The sequence below is a fragment of the Pipistrellus hanaki genome (assembly GCF_964339955.1).
Source record: "Pipistrellus hanaki genome assembly, chromosome: 7".
Taxonomy (NCBI): domain Eukaryota; kingdom Metazoa; phylum Chordata; class Mammalia; order Chiroptera; family Vespertilionidae; genus Pipistrellus; species Pipistrellus hanaki.
The window spans coordinates 63,235,566-63,248,265 of record NC_140509.1 but is presented as its reverse complement, the minus strand read 5'-3'; the positions used below and the strand labels follow the sequence as shown (position 1 = coordinate 63,248,265).

Sequence of the window (12,700 nt, the reverse complement as noted above, 5' to 3'; positions counted from 1 at the left end):
TCAGTTATTTATAACATAGAGTAACATTTGTATTGCCATTTTAGATGAACATTGATGTGCACTTGACCTCCCTTTTCTAGGACACTTCTGAGGAGGTTTTGAGATGTGCATAAGGCATATAATTAGAAATCCAGCTTGCGGACCTCAGATTATGGGAGAAAGCCCAAGGAAAGGCTGAGAGGAATGGTTATAATAGCTGTATACCACTTGGAATAAGTGAACTGTTGCTAGAATGACGTTTGCAGTCAGGAGACAGAGGCAAAATTCAGAATTTGGTCAGAAGGTGTGAGGGAAGGACCAGTGATGAAACCTCCCAATTCTACCCCCTAAAAGTCCCCTTCCCTTGGGGGTCCCCATTGGGATTATCCTGCTTTTTGGCAGAAATGTACCTGCAGATGTCCAGGGTCATCTTTTCCTTGATACTCTTATCACAGCTGGAAAGGTTTTTTTGTTTGATTTTTAGTTGCACGTTTTTGAAAAGTTCCTGATTTACTAGATACATAATTTAAAATGATATTACCTTGCATTCTTAAAACATATTTCAAATATATGAGCTGCTCACATTCCACAGCATGGTATAAAAGTCAGGACAGATGTATTAAAGGCATTTATCGGAAGTTGCTGCTATGCACCACTGCTATGTCCATGACAGCATGTTTCAAGAAAAGCCTTCCTGTTCTCATGTCTTCGTTAAAACATAGACTGACTCAAAAGGGGGGAAAGTTGATTTCTAGAGATTTCATTGGTATATTACATGTTTGAAAAGGAATATTCCCTTTTAGGAAAGTTTGTCTTATAATATACTAGAAATTAAACTAGAGTCAAACTTTGGCAGAGCCCCTGAAGCACTTGAGTGGAACACATTTGAAAACCACTGGCGAGATCACCTCTAGCTGCCCACCCAGCACTAATGCTCTAAAGGCTGGGGAGGGTTGGAAGGGGGGTGGGTGGGGTAAGAGATCAAAGGAAGAACTTATATGCATATGTATGCATATAAGCATAATTAATGGACACAATTCACTGGGTTGGGGGGGGGGGAGAGGCTAAGGGTGGTGGAGGGGGCGGGAGCCAGAAGATAGGGGAAGCTGGGGAAGGTCAATGGAAAAAAAAAAGGAGATATATGTACTACTATTTGTAATACTTTAAGCAATAAAATAATTTTTTAAAAAGTATTTAGCTTTAAATAGTATGCCTGTTACAAATAAACTGTGAGGCAGGAGATATGGAGGCATTTTCTCTAAAGAAGATCCCATCCATAATAGAGAAGGAACTGACCTGCCCTTGTTTTCATTGTTTGCTGACTTCCCCCCACAGAAGGGTCTGGATTTTGGAACACGTCGGGATGTGTGGCTCACACAGATTCAGATGCCAGCGAGACTGTCTGCCTGTGTAACCACCTCACACACTTTGGAGTTCTGATGGTAGGGGAGGATTTTGAAACTCATTTTGAAATAATATAATTTTGGAAGGCATACTTTTTTGTGTGAGTCAGCCTTTTGAGCTAATGTGTTTGGGGAATTATTTCCTGATAATTTTCATCTGTGCCCTGAATCTCGATTCTTAATGAAGAATTTAAGTAACAGAGATCATATATTAAAAACATACAAAAGTGCCCAGCCAGCATGGCTCAGTGGTTGAGCATTGACCTATGAACCAGGAGGTCAGGTTTTGATTCCTGGTCAGGACACATGTCCAGGTTATGGGGCTCGATCCCCAGGGTGGGATGCAGCCAATCAACAATTCTCTCTCAACATTGATAGTACTATTTCTCTATTCCTATCCCTTTCTCTCTGAAATCAATAAAATATATTTTTTTAAATAAAAAGTAATTGCAGAAAAGGAACCTACTTTTTTTCCATAGCGTTAACAGTGTTGATAAATAACTCTAGAAACAAGAATATCACCATGATACTTTTGAATTCATCCACAGAGTTATACCTTTACTTATATCTGATATACTCGAGGTATGTGGACACTTTTCTTTTTTTTTAATACACACACACACACACATACACACACACACACACACACACACACACACACACTAGTGGCCTGGTGCATGAAATTCATGCACATTAAAAGAGAATTAATGAGAGGAAATATTTTAATATTGCTATTTTCCCTTTCTCTGTTAGAGAAGTGTCAGAGATGAAAGAAAATTAATAAAATGTATATGAAAATTTCCCTCCTGTCAGAGTCTGGGGCACACCACGGGACCCAGAGTCAAGTCCCCGCCAACCTGCACATGCTTTGAAATCACAGGAGACCCAGACCCGGCTGGCCCCACCCCTGTCAAGCCCAGACAGGCAGGGGTGCAGCCTCAGGTCCCCCAACCTAGCACCAGGAGGGGGGTGCAGCCTCAGATCCCCTGGCCCGGCACTGGGGTAGGGCGCATGGCCTGAGGCCTTCCAACAAGCCCTGCTGGGTGGGGGGCATGGCCTGACGTCCCCTGCCTCAGCCATGGATATGCAGTCTCAGGTCCCTTCTTATTGGTCATTACTTATCACAAAGTGATGACCATTTGCATATTAGCCTTTTATTATTATGACTAGGGGCCCAATGCACGAAATTTGTGCATGGGGTGCGGGGTTCAGCCCAACCTTCACCCTCTCCAATCTGGGAACTCTCTAGGGATGTCCTACTGATGGCTTAGGGTTGCTCCCCATGGTTGTCTTCTCTCTGTGGACCTGCCTGCTTGACACCACCACAGGCCCTGGTGTCTGCTCTCTGTGGGGGCCCTGTTGAGGACTGCTTGCCCCTTGCTGCCACAGCCAGGGGCAAGCAGGGCCCTGCTGTCTGCTCGCTCGCTACAGGGGACAATTCCACTCTACCCCTGGCCACTTGCACACATGCCAGCTATGAGCGCCTGGGTCCAGGGATGTTCCTGCCTCGCCCCCCGGGTGCTCCGTGTCTGCATATGCAAAGTCACCTTCAATCTTTGTAGGGTTAATTTGCATACCCACTCCTGATTGGCTGGTGTGCATCCCAGATGTCAATTTTCATATTTCTCTTTTATTAGTGTGGATATATTTTTATTGATTTCAGAGAAGAAGGGAGAGGGAGAGAGAGAGAGATAGAAACATCAATGATGATAATCATTGACCAGCTGCCTCCTGCATGCCCCCCACTGGGGACCAAGCCCGCAACCCAGGAATGTGCTGTTGGCTGGAATCAAAACTGGGACCCTTCAGTCCACAGGTCGATACTCTATGCACTGAGCCCAACCAGCTAGGGCAGTGGACACTTTTCTTGTAGTGTGCCCTTCAGATCCTAGCAGGGCCATTGTTTCTGTGTAGTTTCTATAGAGGGACCAGAGCACATTTGCTGTTCAGTGGAAGATGGGGGAAATGTGTGCTGAGGCAATAAAGCTCTATGCATTGGAATCACAGACATCAGGTTACATTTATTCCCTCCCTTAAACCTTACGCCCACTTCCTTTGGGACTGGGAGGAAGCTGCGAGGACCCTGTGATGTAGTATTTGGCTCATGTATCCTCTTGGCCAATGTAAATGGATGTTGTCTTATGCTAATGCTGCGAGTTGTCATTTTCCTGACAACCCAGTACATAAAAGCTCTGAAGGATAAGAGCAAGTCACTTGAAAGGGTGACCATCACAGAATAAAACTTCTTAACTTTCTCAAAATATAGTTTTTCCTTTACCACCAGAGCATGAAAATGAACAATTACACTGTAGTGTGTTTTCATTAAGTGATTAAAAAAAATGAGAACATTCTTTCAGAAAACACTATGCATTATTATTCCTTATACACAAAATGTGTTATTACTCATTCAGGTATATAAGCTTCAGCTTAATTGGTTTAACTACTTCAGCTGTATTTGTGTGCAGGTGTGTGCAAGTGTGTGTGTGTGTGTGTGTGTGTGTGTGTGTGTGAGCGTGATTGTATTGTAAGTCTAATATTAGGTAATAGATTACAGTAGCACAATTCACTGTTCAGAGATGATCTATATGTAACAAAGTTTAGCTTCGCATTACTTTGAATAATCAGTAGTTTCTTCAAGATTGTTTACATTTTATTATGCGTTTGTAATATGTATGACTTTTTCAATTGTAGACTGATTAAATAATGAGCTTGATATGCAAATGGCTCTATGCATATTTTAGTGCTATACTTCCACTTTCCACCTTGGCTGTTTTTGTGAGTTTAGAAACTGCTGGAAGAAAAATTTTCCAGAATTTATTCTTCCTGGCAATGTGCCCACATCCTTTCAGCTTTCCAGACCACCAAGACTTTTTTCAGAATCTTTCTTGATTTACAAACTATTTACTCACTTGTACAAGAAATCCCCAGTCTACATTGCTCCATAACACATTTGCCATATGAGAATTTTAAATAATGTACCTCTGACCCCAAAATAATATCTTCTAATCTAAAAATATATGAAGACTTTAATGGCTCTGCTATATTCTTTGTAGTAAGACTGATTTTTAAATTTTTAACAATCAGAGGAATTGTTGGCTAGTTCAGAGGAATAAATATATGTGTACTTTTCGTTCTCTAAAAATAAAAATAGTATGATTTTGGAGTGTAAATTGGTATCATCAGTAAAATAGCATTATTTTACTTACTTCACACTTTAAATTATTTTACTTCACACTTTAAGTTGTGGTTTGCAGGTCAACTGCCTGGCCTAGCTAGGAGCCATAGTTTTTTCAAGCAGTAAAGGCAAGTCACTTGGAGGTTCCTCAAGACCATTTCGCCGACCCAGGGAGACCTCGGGGTCACTGAAATATTGGTTTGAGGTCACCTATCTGTGAGTCAAGTAGCACTGACTCGAATACCATCCCATGTGACTCAGGATTCCCCTCCAGTGTTTTGAGGGATTTTTAGAGAGGATAGAGAAAGACACCCCCCCCCCCCCCCCCCCCGCCAACCCTGAGCCCATGCACCTGCTGAATTCTATCACTTTGTACCTTTCTTGGTGTCACAGTGCTGCTGACCCTGCTCCTCACTGCATCAGCCAAACCTGGAACTAAGTCTGTGTCTTCATTCACACACATGGACATACAACAAACACCACTTGCTGGATGTGTTGTGTTTCATTCTATTTCCTACTACTTTTCACCAAAAGGTGAAAAGTAGTAGGAAATAGAATGAAACACTTACAACACATATTTTTTAATAATTTAAACCTAAAAGTTTAAATCAGATATTCTTTTTGGAGGATTCCCTTCTTTAAGAAAGCTCTGTTTTAGAATATCTGCATAATGAAGGTTACTTTCTTCTCCAACTGGGATTGAATGGTTGGTCTCAAGATTTATCCCTATCCCAGTTCCCCAGTTAAGCAAGACAAGAAGAGTTTTTCTACCAAGTCCAGACTTTGCAAGTCTACCTCAACACAGTGAACACTTCTTATTAGTATGAGAAAAAGTGTTTACTTCTTTCCACTCAACATGCAACCCCTAAAATTTTACATAGTGCATTTTCATTATTCATAGGTGATTCATATATAACGAAGTTTGGCTTCCCATTACTTTGAATAAGCAGTAGTTTCTTCAAAATTGTTTAAATCTTATTATGAGCTTATAATTATGTATTACTTTTCAGGTTTATAAAGATAAAAATTATGACCCCAAATGTCTTAATGAATTCTCATTTATGAAAATAGATAAAGACCACGCTACCCGATACCTACCGAGCTTTGGGATAACACAGTCAGGAGTTTGGAGCCTCAGCGCCACTTTCAGCGCCTGACAACCACAGTGCAGCACCAACCTCTGGCCGTCCACTGGCTGAGCTCCTCCCTACCTGGCAAAGGACTCACCCAAGGGCTTGGTCATGAGGGCCACAAGGGTTCCCACTTGAACTTGTGCCCCCAACACTGCAAATGTTAAGAATGGGCTTGATAACTATTGTGCAAAGCAAGGACCTACTCTCTAATTTCTATTGGGGAACCCGGTGGTTTTGCTGTTCAAGATATACTACTGTGAAAAGAGCTTGAGTAACAAAGTAATAGATAAAATCCATCTGTAACTCCCTCAATAATGCTATATTTTGTTTCATGGAGTGATCCACAAGAGTATAATAAGTGGAAATTTCAATGCTGATTTACACTGTTGTTTTTAACTCCTAAGGTTGAGCTGAGATTCTAAGTCCTGGCAAGGGACTTCTTAATAAAACAAAAGCACCCTTAGAAAAGAAAGATTCTTACAGCAGCTTTGCATGTTTTGTATAGGACCTTCAAGGAACTGCCTCACAGATAGATGCAAGAAACACTAGAGTTCTCACCTTCATAACCTATATTGGATGTGGAATATCTGCTATTTTTTCAGCAGCAACTCTCCTGACATATGTTGCTTTTGAGTAAGTATTTTCTGTCTGCCAAACCCAGTGCTAACTGTTCTAAAATATGAATAAGGAATAGCCTCAGCTTTTTAAAAACTTCCATGCACTTTGCAAATCTGTGCGGGGTAGTTCAGTTTTAATGTTCAGGTTTCTTCTAAGGTATGCCATACAGCACAAATAGTCCAGCTATACAGTCTCAATTTATAATCAGTGTATTTCTATTGATAAAATGCATTTAAGCCTGTTAGAGATGATTAACATATAAATAAACAAACATTGTATTCAGTGTTTTTTCATGAAAACATTTGCTTCACAAATAGTATAAAATTAGACCTACAACAGAAAACTTTGTTTTAAAAATCATCTTCATCTCATTAAAAATCAAGAAACTTAAAAAAAAAATTTAAGGAAATTATTTTTAACAAAATTATCATTTTTATGACTATAATTTTTCCTGAATAAAAAACACCAAGCGGTTGAAACCAGTTGGCAACTTTTTAAACAGTTAGAGACCATTTTAAAATAAAGTTAACAAAAATCTTTCTAAGTTTCCAAATGTGTGCAAATATCATTAGCCCTCCCCTCATGGAACTATACACTAGGGATGGTGCAGCTAACCATTGCATTGCTCTGTGAGGTATGAATTTATTGCCTGTACTTAAAAATTTTTATTTACAATATCCGTTCTCCAATATCTTCTTTTTTTTTTCCATTTTAGAAAATTGCGAAGGGATTATCCCTCCAAGATCTTGATGAACCTGAGCACAGCGCTGCTGCTGCTGAACCTCAGCTTCCTCCTGGACGGCTGGCTCACCTCCTTCCACATGGAGGGTCTCTGCATCGCCATTGCAGTGCTGCTGCACTTCTTCCTGCTCGCCACCTTCACCTGGATGGCGCTGGAAGCCATCCACATGTACATCGCTCTGGTGAAAGTATTTAACACCTACATCCGCCGATACATCCTGAAGTTCTGCATCATTGGCTGGGGTGAGCACCCTCAACATGTTTGGCTTTGTTTTCAGTGTCCTGGGAATTGCCATGTTCTCATAGGAAATGCTGTTTTGAAAGAATAGCGTTGCTCAGAGAAACTTCACATTAGCAAAGGATGTCGATTTGATACTTTAAGCAGGAAAGGGCATCCTCAGAATAGTATTTGTCAAAACTGTTCAACAGACCGCACTAAATGCAGGAGTAAAGGCAAAACCTCTAGCCCCTGAGTCACCACAAACTCATTTCCTGTACCCGGAGCCAGCCCACCCAAGTCTGAAGGGGCAGCTGGCAGATGGTGGTGCATTTCCATTATGTTTCAAAATGTAGAGGCCGGCTCGGACTCATAGCTGCATTCATCCCTAAACACATGCCCATGTCTCAGAAACCAGAGAGAGAATGTTGGTTTTGTGTGTGCAATCAGAATACTGACAGAATTCTTTTCTTGAATGTCTGGTGATTCCTCAGCCAGACATGGAGGGTTGTATTAGCCTCTTTGGGACCTTTTAAATGGGCTCCTTTCTTTATCTGGGTTTTATATCAAACCAGTCGTTTTAGAGCTTTCTCACAAATCTCTTTTGCAGATTGCAGTGTAGAAATATGAGCCATTTTCAAGATGTTCACAATTTTCGGAGGCATCTTTAAGGGAATTGGGACAGTGTAACTTTTCTCAGAGAAATATACATGGAATTGCTTTACTTATTGACTCTCTTGAGAGGAAAAGGAAGACTATAAAGACTTTATGGTCTCAGTATTTCTCTCCCATCTTTTGTAAAGATATAAAATTTTTTATATAGAAAAGGGGAAAAAATGAGCTATAATTTTTTCTGTGCTGCCTGAACTAACAGTTGGTCTAACAGGCATCATTAATGAAACCACATTTGCTGGTCCTAGATTCAATATAAATCAGCTTCTGGCTCTCCATTGGGTACCAGTAAACAAACATATTTACATATCTGTCATTAAAGAGTAGGTTTTAATCGTTAACAATTGAGTTGGATTTATGTTATTTTAACTAAGCTGCCAGCCCTAAAAAACTGGATTCTGTGATATGAAGGTGTTTTATTTTTTCTTGCTATTTTCAGTCTTAAAAAGCAGGTCCAGATGCTTTAGAAAAGTTGCTCACGGCATGGTCTCTTTATAACAGGTTTACCCGCCTTCATTGTGTCAGTTGTTCTAGCAAGCAGAAACCAAAGTGGAGTTTATGGGAAAAAGAGTTATGGAAAAGAACAAGGTGATGAATTGTAAGTAATAAGGACTTGTCGGGAATGTATCTGCAATGAGTGTATGTCCTTTGTTTCCTAAAGTTTAGTGTAATGTCCTTTGTTCCTAAAGTTTCCATGCCAACAGTGAGCCTCTGAAGGTTGAGTGCATCGGCATGCCTTTATCAGGATCTCTATTACACCATGAGGTACTCAGTTGAATGCCCTGAACTCTTAGAGATCCTGGGGGAATGCAGAAGTCTCAGATACTATTTTCTAGGCTCAGTAGACCCTTTCTGTTTGAGATTTCCTAATACTCCCACCTCCTTAAACCCACCTACATCTTGAAGTGAGTGAAATATTCGTGTCAGACAATAATGCTAATGAGTCAGTGCTAATATGAGTGTACCATGGAAATGGAGAGAATGGACACATCAGCATGTTCTTGGATAATTTGGAAAATTTTTCTAAGACTGTGATATCATTGAGGCTAAGGTGGTTCTGTTGCTCACTTTCAGTAGTTACTTCTCTCATATAGGATGTTCCATAAAAATGTCTACACACACTTTGAATAATTATAAAGGCAGTGTTTATTGAAATACACTTCATTTTAATTTAACAGCTATTAACTCTTAAAGTGTGGATACATTTGGACGCCCTGTATTTTATGCCTCACATGTGATTAAATGAATAACTGAATGAATAAAGGAGCTTACTACTGACTGTGCTGCCACATTACCATGCACATTTCATGAATGCTAAACACTTTTATATCCATCAATATCCAATCCTGTGGTCTTTCCTTAGTTTATATTTCCATAGTAGCACCCAAAAGATCCCCGCAATAACAAGAGTAAAATAAAAGTTTTAGGTCAGGAATTTCAGGATTCTATGGCAACTACCATATGTAAAGAAATATTAGCTTCAGGGATAAGCAGTATCATTTTGGGGAATCTTTATAATAAGATATATTAAAAGTGCCCAGCTGGTATGGCTCTGTGATTCAGCTTTGACCCCTGAACCAAGAGGTCCCTGGTTCCATTCCTGGTCAGTGCAAATGCCAGAGTTGTGGTCTGGATCCCCAGTAGGGGGCATGCAGGAGGTGGCCGATCAATGTTTCTCTCTTATTGATGTTTCCATCTCTCTATCCCTCTCCCTTCCCTCTCTCTAAAAAATCAATAAAACATTTTTTAAAAGATATGTTAAAAGTAAAAGTTAGTACATAAGTTCTAAATAAGGTAACCTCAAAAATATGTTAGTCGCCTTTTACATAACTTTAAAGTACATTTAATAAATTGTTATTCCAACGGCAATTGTCATTTACTGAGCTTTTACTATATACCAGGAATCATGTTAGATTCTGAGATTTAGAGATATTCAAGGTAGCTTTTGACTTTGTGGCAGTCATGTTCCACTGTGGAAGACATAACCCAGAATGGTGACTATTTATACTTGAATGTTAAGTTAAATTTAAATGCCTTAAATAATATATGCAATTTTTGAGGTACCTAAGATCTTCCATAGTATTATTATTAGGACCCGGGGCATCTGCAAATTGTAGTACTTGTTAAATTTACTCATAGGACATTTATACATAGTACAGTTCCTAAATTGCTTTTATCTGTTTTCAAATCTCTATATAATTTTGAATATCAAGTATATCTTTACTCATTTCATAAGGATATTGTAACCAATGAAAACTTTTTAATTGTACATGAGAAGTGTCACTATAAGACTGTCACAGTTTTACAATAAGGTCTTGCCTCAACTAGACCAACTATATCAATAAGAATTCTTTTGCAGTATGGGATCCACAATTATTTGTGTCTTAAGTAGGAATTTACTCTTCTCACATGACAAAAAAAAAAGATACCCATAGAAATGAGCAATAAACTAACATTAATTTATGGCTGAAATGTCAAGTCAGAACCTCTGTAGCTCTCTTGGCCTTTCTCTCATGTGTACACGGTGATTGCTGCTGCTCCATAGCTTGCTCTCAGGTTTGAAGCAGAAAGAATGAGTAAGGGCCTTGCCAGTTGAGTTTATCAAGATAGCTCTCCAGATTTTGCTTTCATATCATTTTGTAGAACACTGTTCACAGGACCAACCCTTAAATACAAAAGAGATTGAAAATATAAGTACTAGAACTTCCCACTCTCTGGAGTGCAGACACATATGAGAAAAGGGGTTAGACATAGTGTTGGGTAAACCAACCAAGAGTGTCCTTCATGCCAAGTCAGAATTCAAGTAGCCACCTGGTTTTCTTCTCAACTCTTGACATAAATAACTAGACATTAAAGTGATAGCTATCCAAAACAAACAAAGAAAACTCTGAACACATCAAGAAGGAAATGGAGGTCCAAGACATGAAGTGTCTCTCCAAAGGTGCGAGAGAAAGGCCTAGCTGAGAAACCCACAGAGGCCAGAACCAAGCCAGGAGAAGTCTTGGGTCAACAGGCATGGTAATCAATTCCTTTTTCTTTCTTGCTTCTTCTTCTCCTTTAAGCTGTTGGATTCAGGATCCGGTGGTATTTTACGTGACCTGTGCTGGGTATTTTGGAATCATGTTTTTACTGAACGTTGCCATGTTCATCGTGGTAATGGTGCAGATCTGCGGGAGGAACGGCAAAAGGAGCAACCGGACCCTGCGGGAAGAGGTCTTACGGAACATGCGCAGTGTGGTCAGCCTGACATTTCTGCTGGGCATGACATGGGGTTTTGCGTTCTTTGCTTGGGGACCTTTATATATCCCTTTCACGTACCTCTTCTCCATCTTCAATTCATTACAAGGTAAGATAAATGGTACCTGAACAATTTCCACTTTCTAATTTCGTCATATTTGCAAACAGCTTCCTTGTCCGACAGACATCACACTAAGTTTCTACTATTCCAACTGCATAGTTTTGGGCGTGGGGTAGGTATTCATGAAAAAGGTATTGAATGGAAAATTGAAGTAGAATGTCAGTCTGTTTGTTTATTTTCAGAGATGTATTCCAAGGACCCAGGACAGTAGCTGGAAGATAGTAAGTGCTCAGTAAACATATGTTGTCACATGACTGAAAATGGGCAGGAGGTGCAAGTTTAAAGGAGTGCTCAGATAGATCACGCTCACCCCTTAACTATTTCGCTGAGTGTTGGTGCTACTCCTCATGAACCTCTTCCCATGCAGTGAGCTGTTCTTGACCTGCAGAATTTTTAGACTCTATGCTGGGACAGAGCAATTCATCTTGATTCCTTGGCTGCTTGTTTTTCAAAATAAATAGCAATACTTTAGTTTAAAAATGCTCATTTTTTTCATGATATATGACAGTTAGTTCCAGTTTAACAAACACTTGCCAATGACCTGCTTTGTAAAAAAAAAATCAAGGCTTTCTTCAAGAAGCTCCCTGTCATATTCCTGATTCCATAATACAAACCCTACTGTACATGTGATGAATTTAAGTTTAAGGGAATATATATATTTTTTAATTAAATGTCGTTCTTCAAGACATTGGATATACTCTATTTTTAAAAACTTCCTAATGTTCTGAAGTACCATGAGGTCCCAACTCCAAAAGGGATGAGGTGACAACGTTTGGAATCTTTTTGAGCAGAGCAGTACTACTAGCCTACCTGAAATTACTGGTGTGTCCTTGTAGGTGTGTGCAGGAAGAAGAGCTGATTAGAGCAAGCTAGACAAATCTGTGCAAGGGTGGACAGTGGTGGAAATCAAATCTGTGCTACTCAACAAATGAGATGCCTAGGCAGGTATTCCTGTATTTTCCTGCAGGAGAGTGATTACTGCTTTGTATTATATAGATATGCTTTGCTTTTCCTCTTAGGTTTCCTATTAGTTCATGAGCTCCTGCCAATTTTTTTTTAAATCCCATAGTTGGTGCTGAACTACTTTTTATTAAAAGAATAGATGGATTGCTGGATAAAGAAAAAGGAGGGTCTTTGGCTATGGCCTAAATCCAACTTGAGGCTCCTCTGGCATAAATCCACATTTATTAGTTCAACAAATTTTATACAGGGTCACTCTCCCATAACGGAGGAAATATGTGGGCTCATTATCTTCAGGAAATAGGATAATAAGCCTCAAGTGCACCTCCAAAAGGTGGAAACTGAAGGGGTAGCCTATGCATACATCTTCATTGGGATCTAGCTCTGTGAAGTGATTTTCCCATATTTAATCTGTTCTGTAATATACAACATAAATGTGCCTAG

At 39.7% G+C, this 12,700-nt stretch overlaps 1 protein-coding gene across 3 annotated transcripts in view; it reads left to right on the top strand.

The window, feature by feature from the left end:
* Positions 1 to 12,700, top strand: part of ADGRG6 (adhesion G protein-coupled receptor G6) — a 137,728-nt gene that overhangs the window by 108,146 nt on the left and 16,882 nt on the right. For all 3 annotated transcript variants that reach the window (XM_084889320.1, XM_084889322.1, XM_084889321.1), the window contains exons 17-21: positions 1,315 to 1,421; positions 6,196 to 6,323; positions 7,024 to 7,292; positions 8,440 to 8,536; positions 11,001 to 11,284. In XM_084889320.1, the coding sequence (XP_084745446.1) occupies positions 1,315 to 1,421; positions 6,196 to 6,323; positions 7,024 to 7,292; positions 8,440 to 8,536; positions 11,001 to 11,284 (885 nt within the window). The remainder of the gene's footprint in view (positions 1 to 1,314; positions 1,422 to 6,195; positions 6,324 to 7,023; positions 7,293 to 8,439; positions 8,537 to 11,000; positions 11,285 to 12,700) is intronic.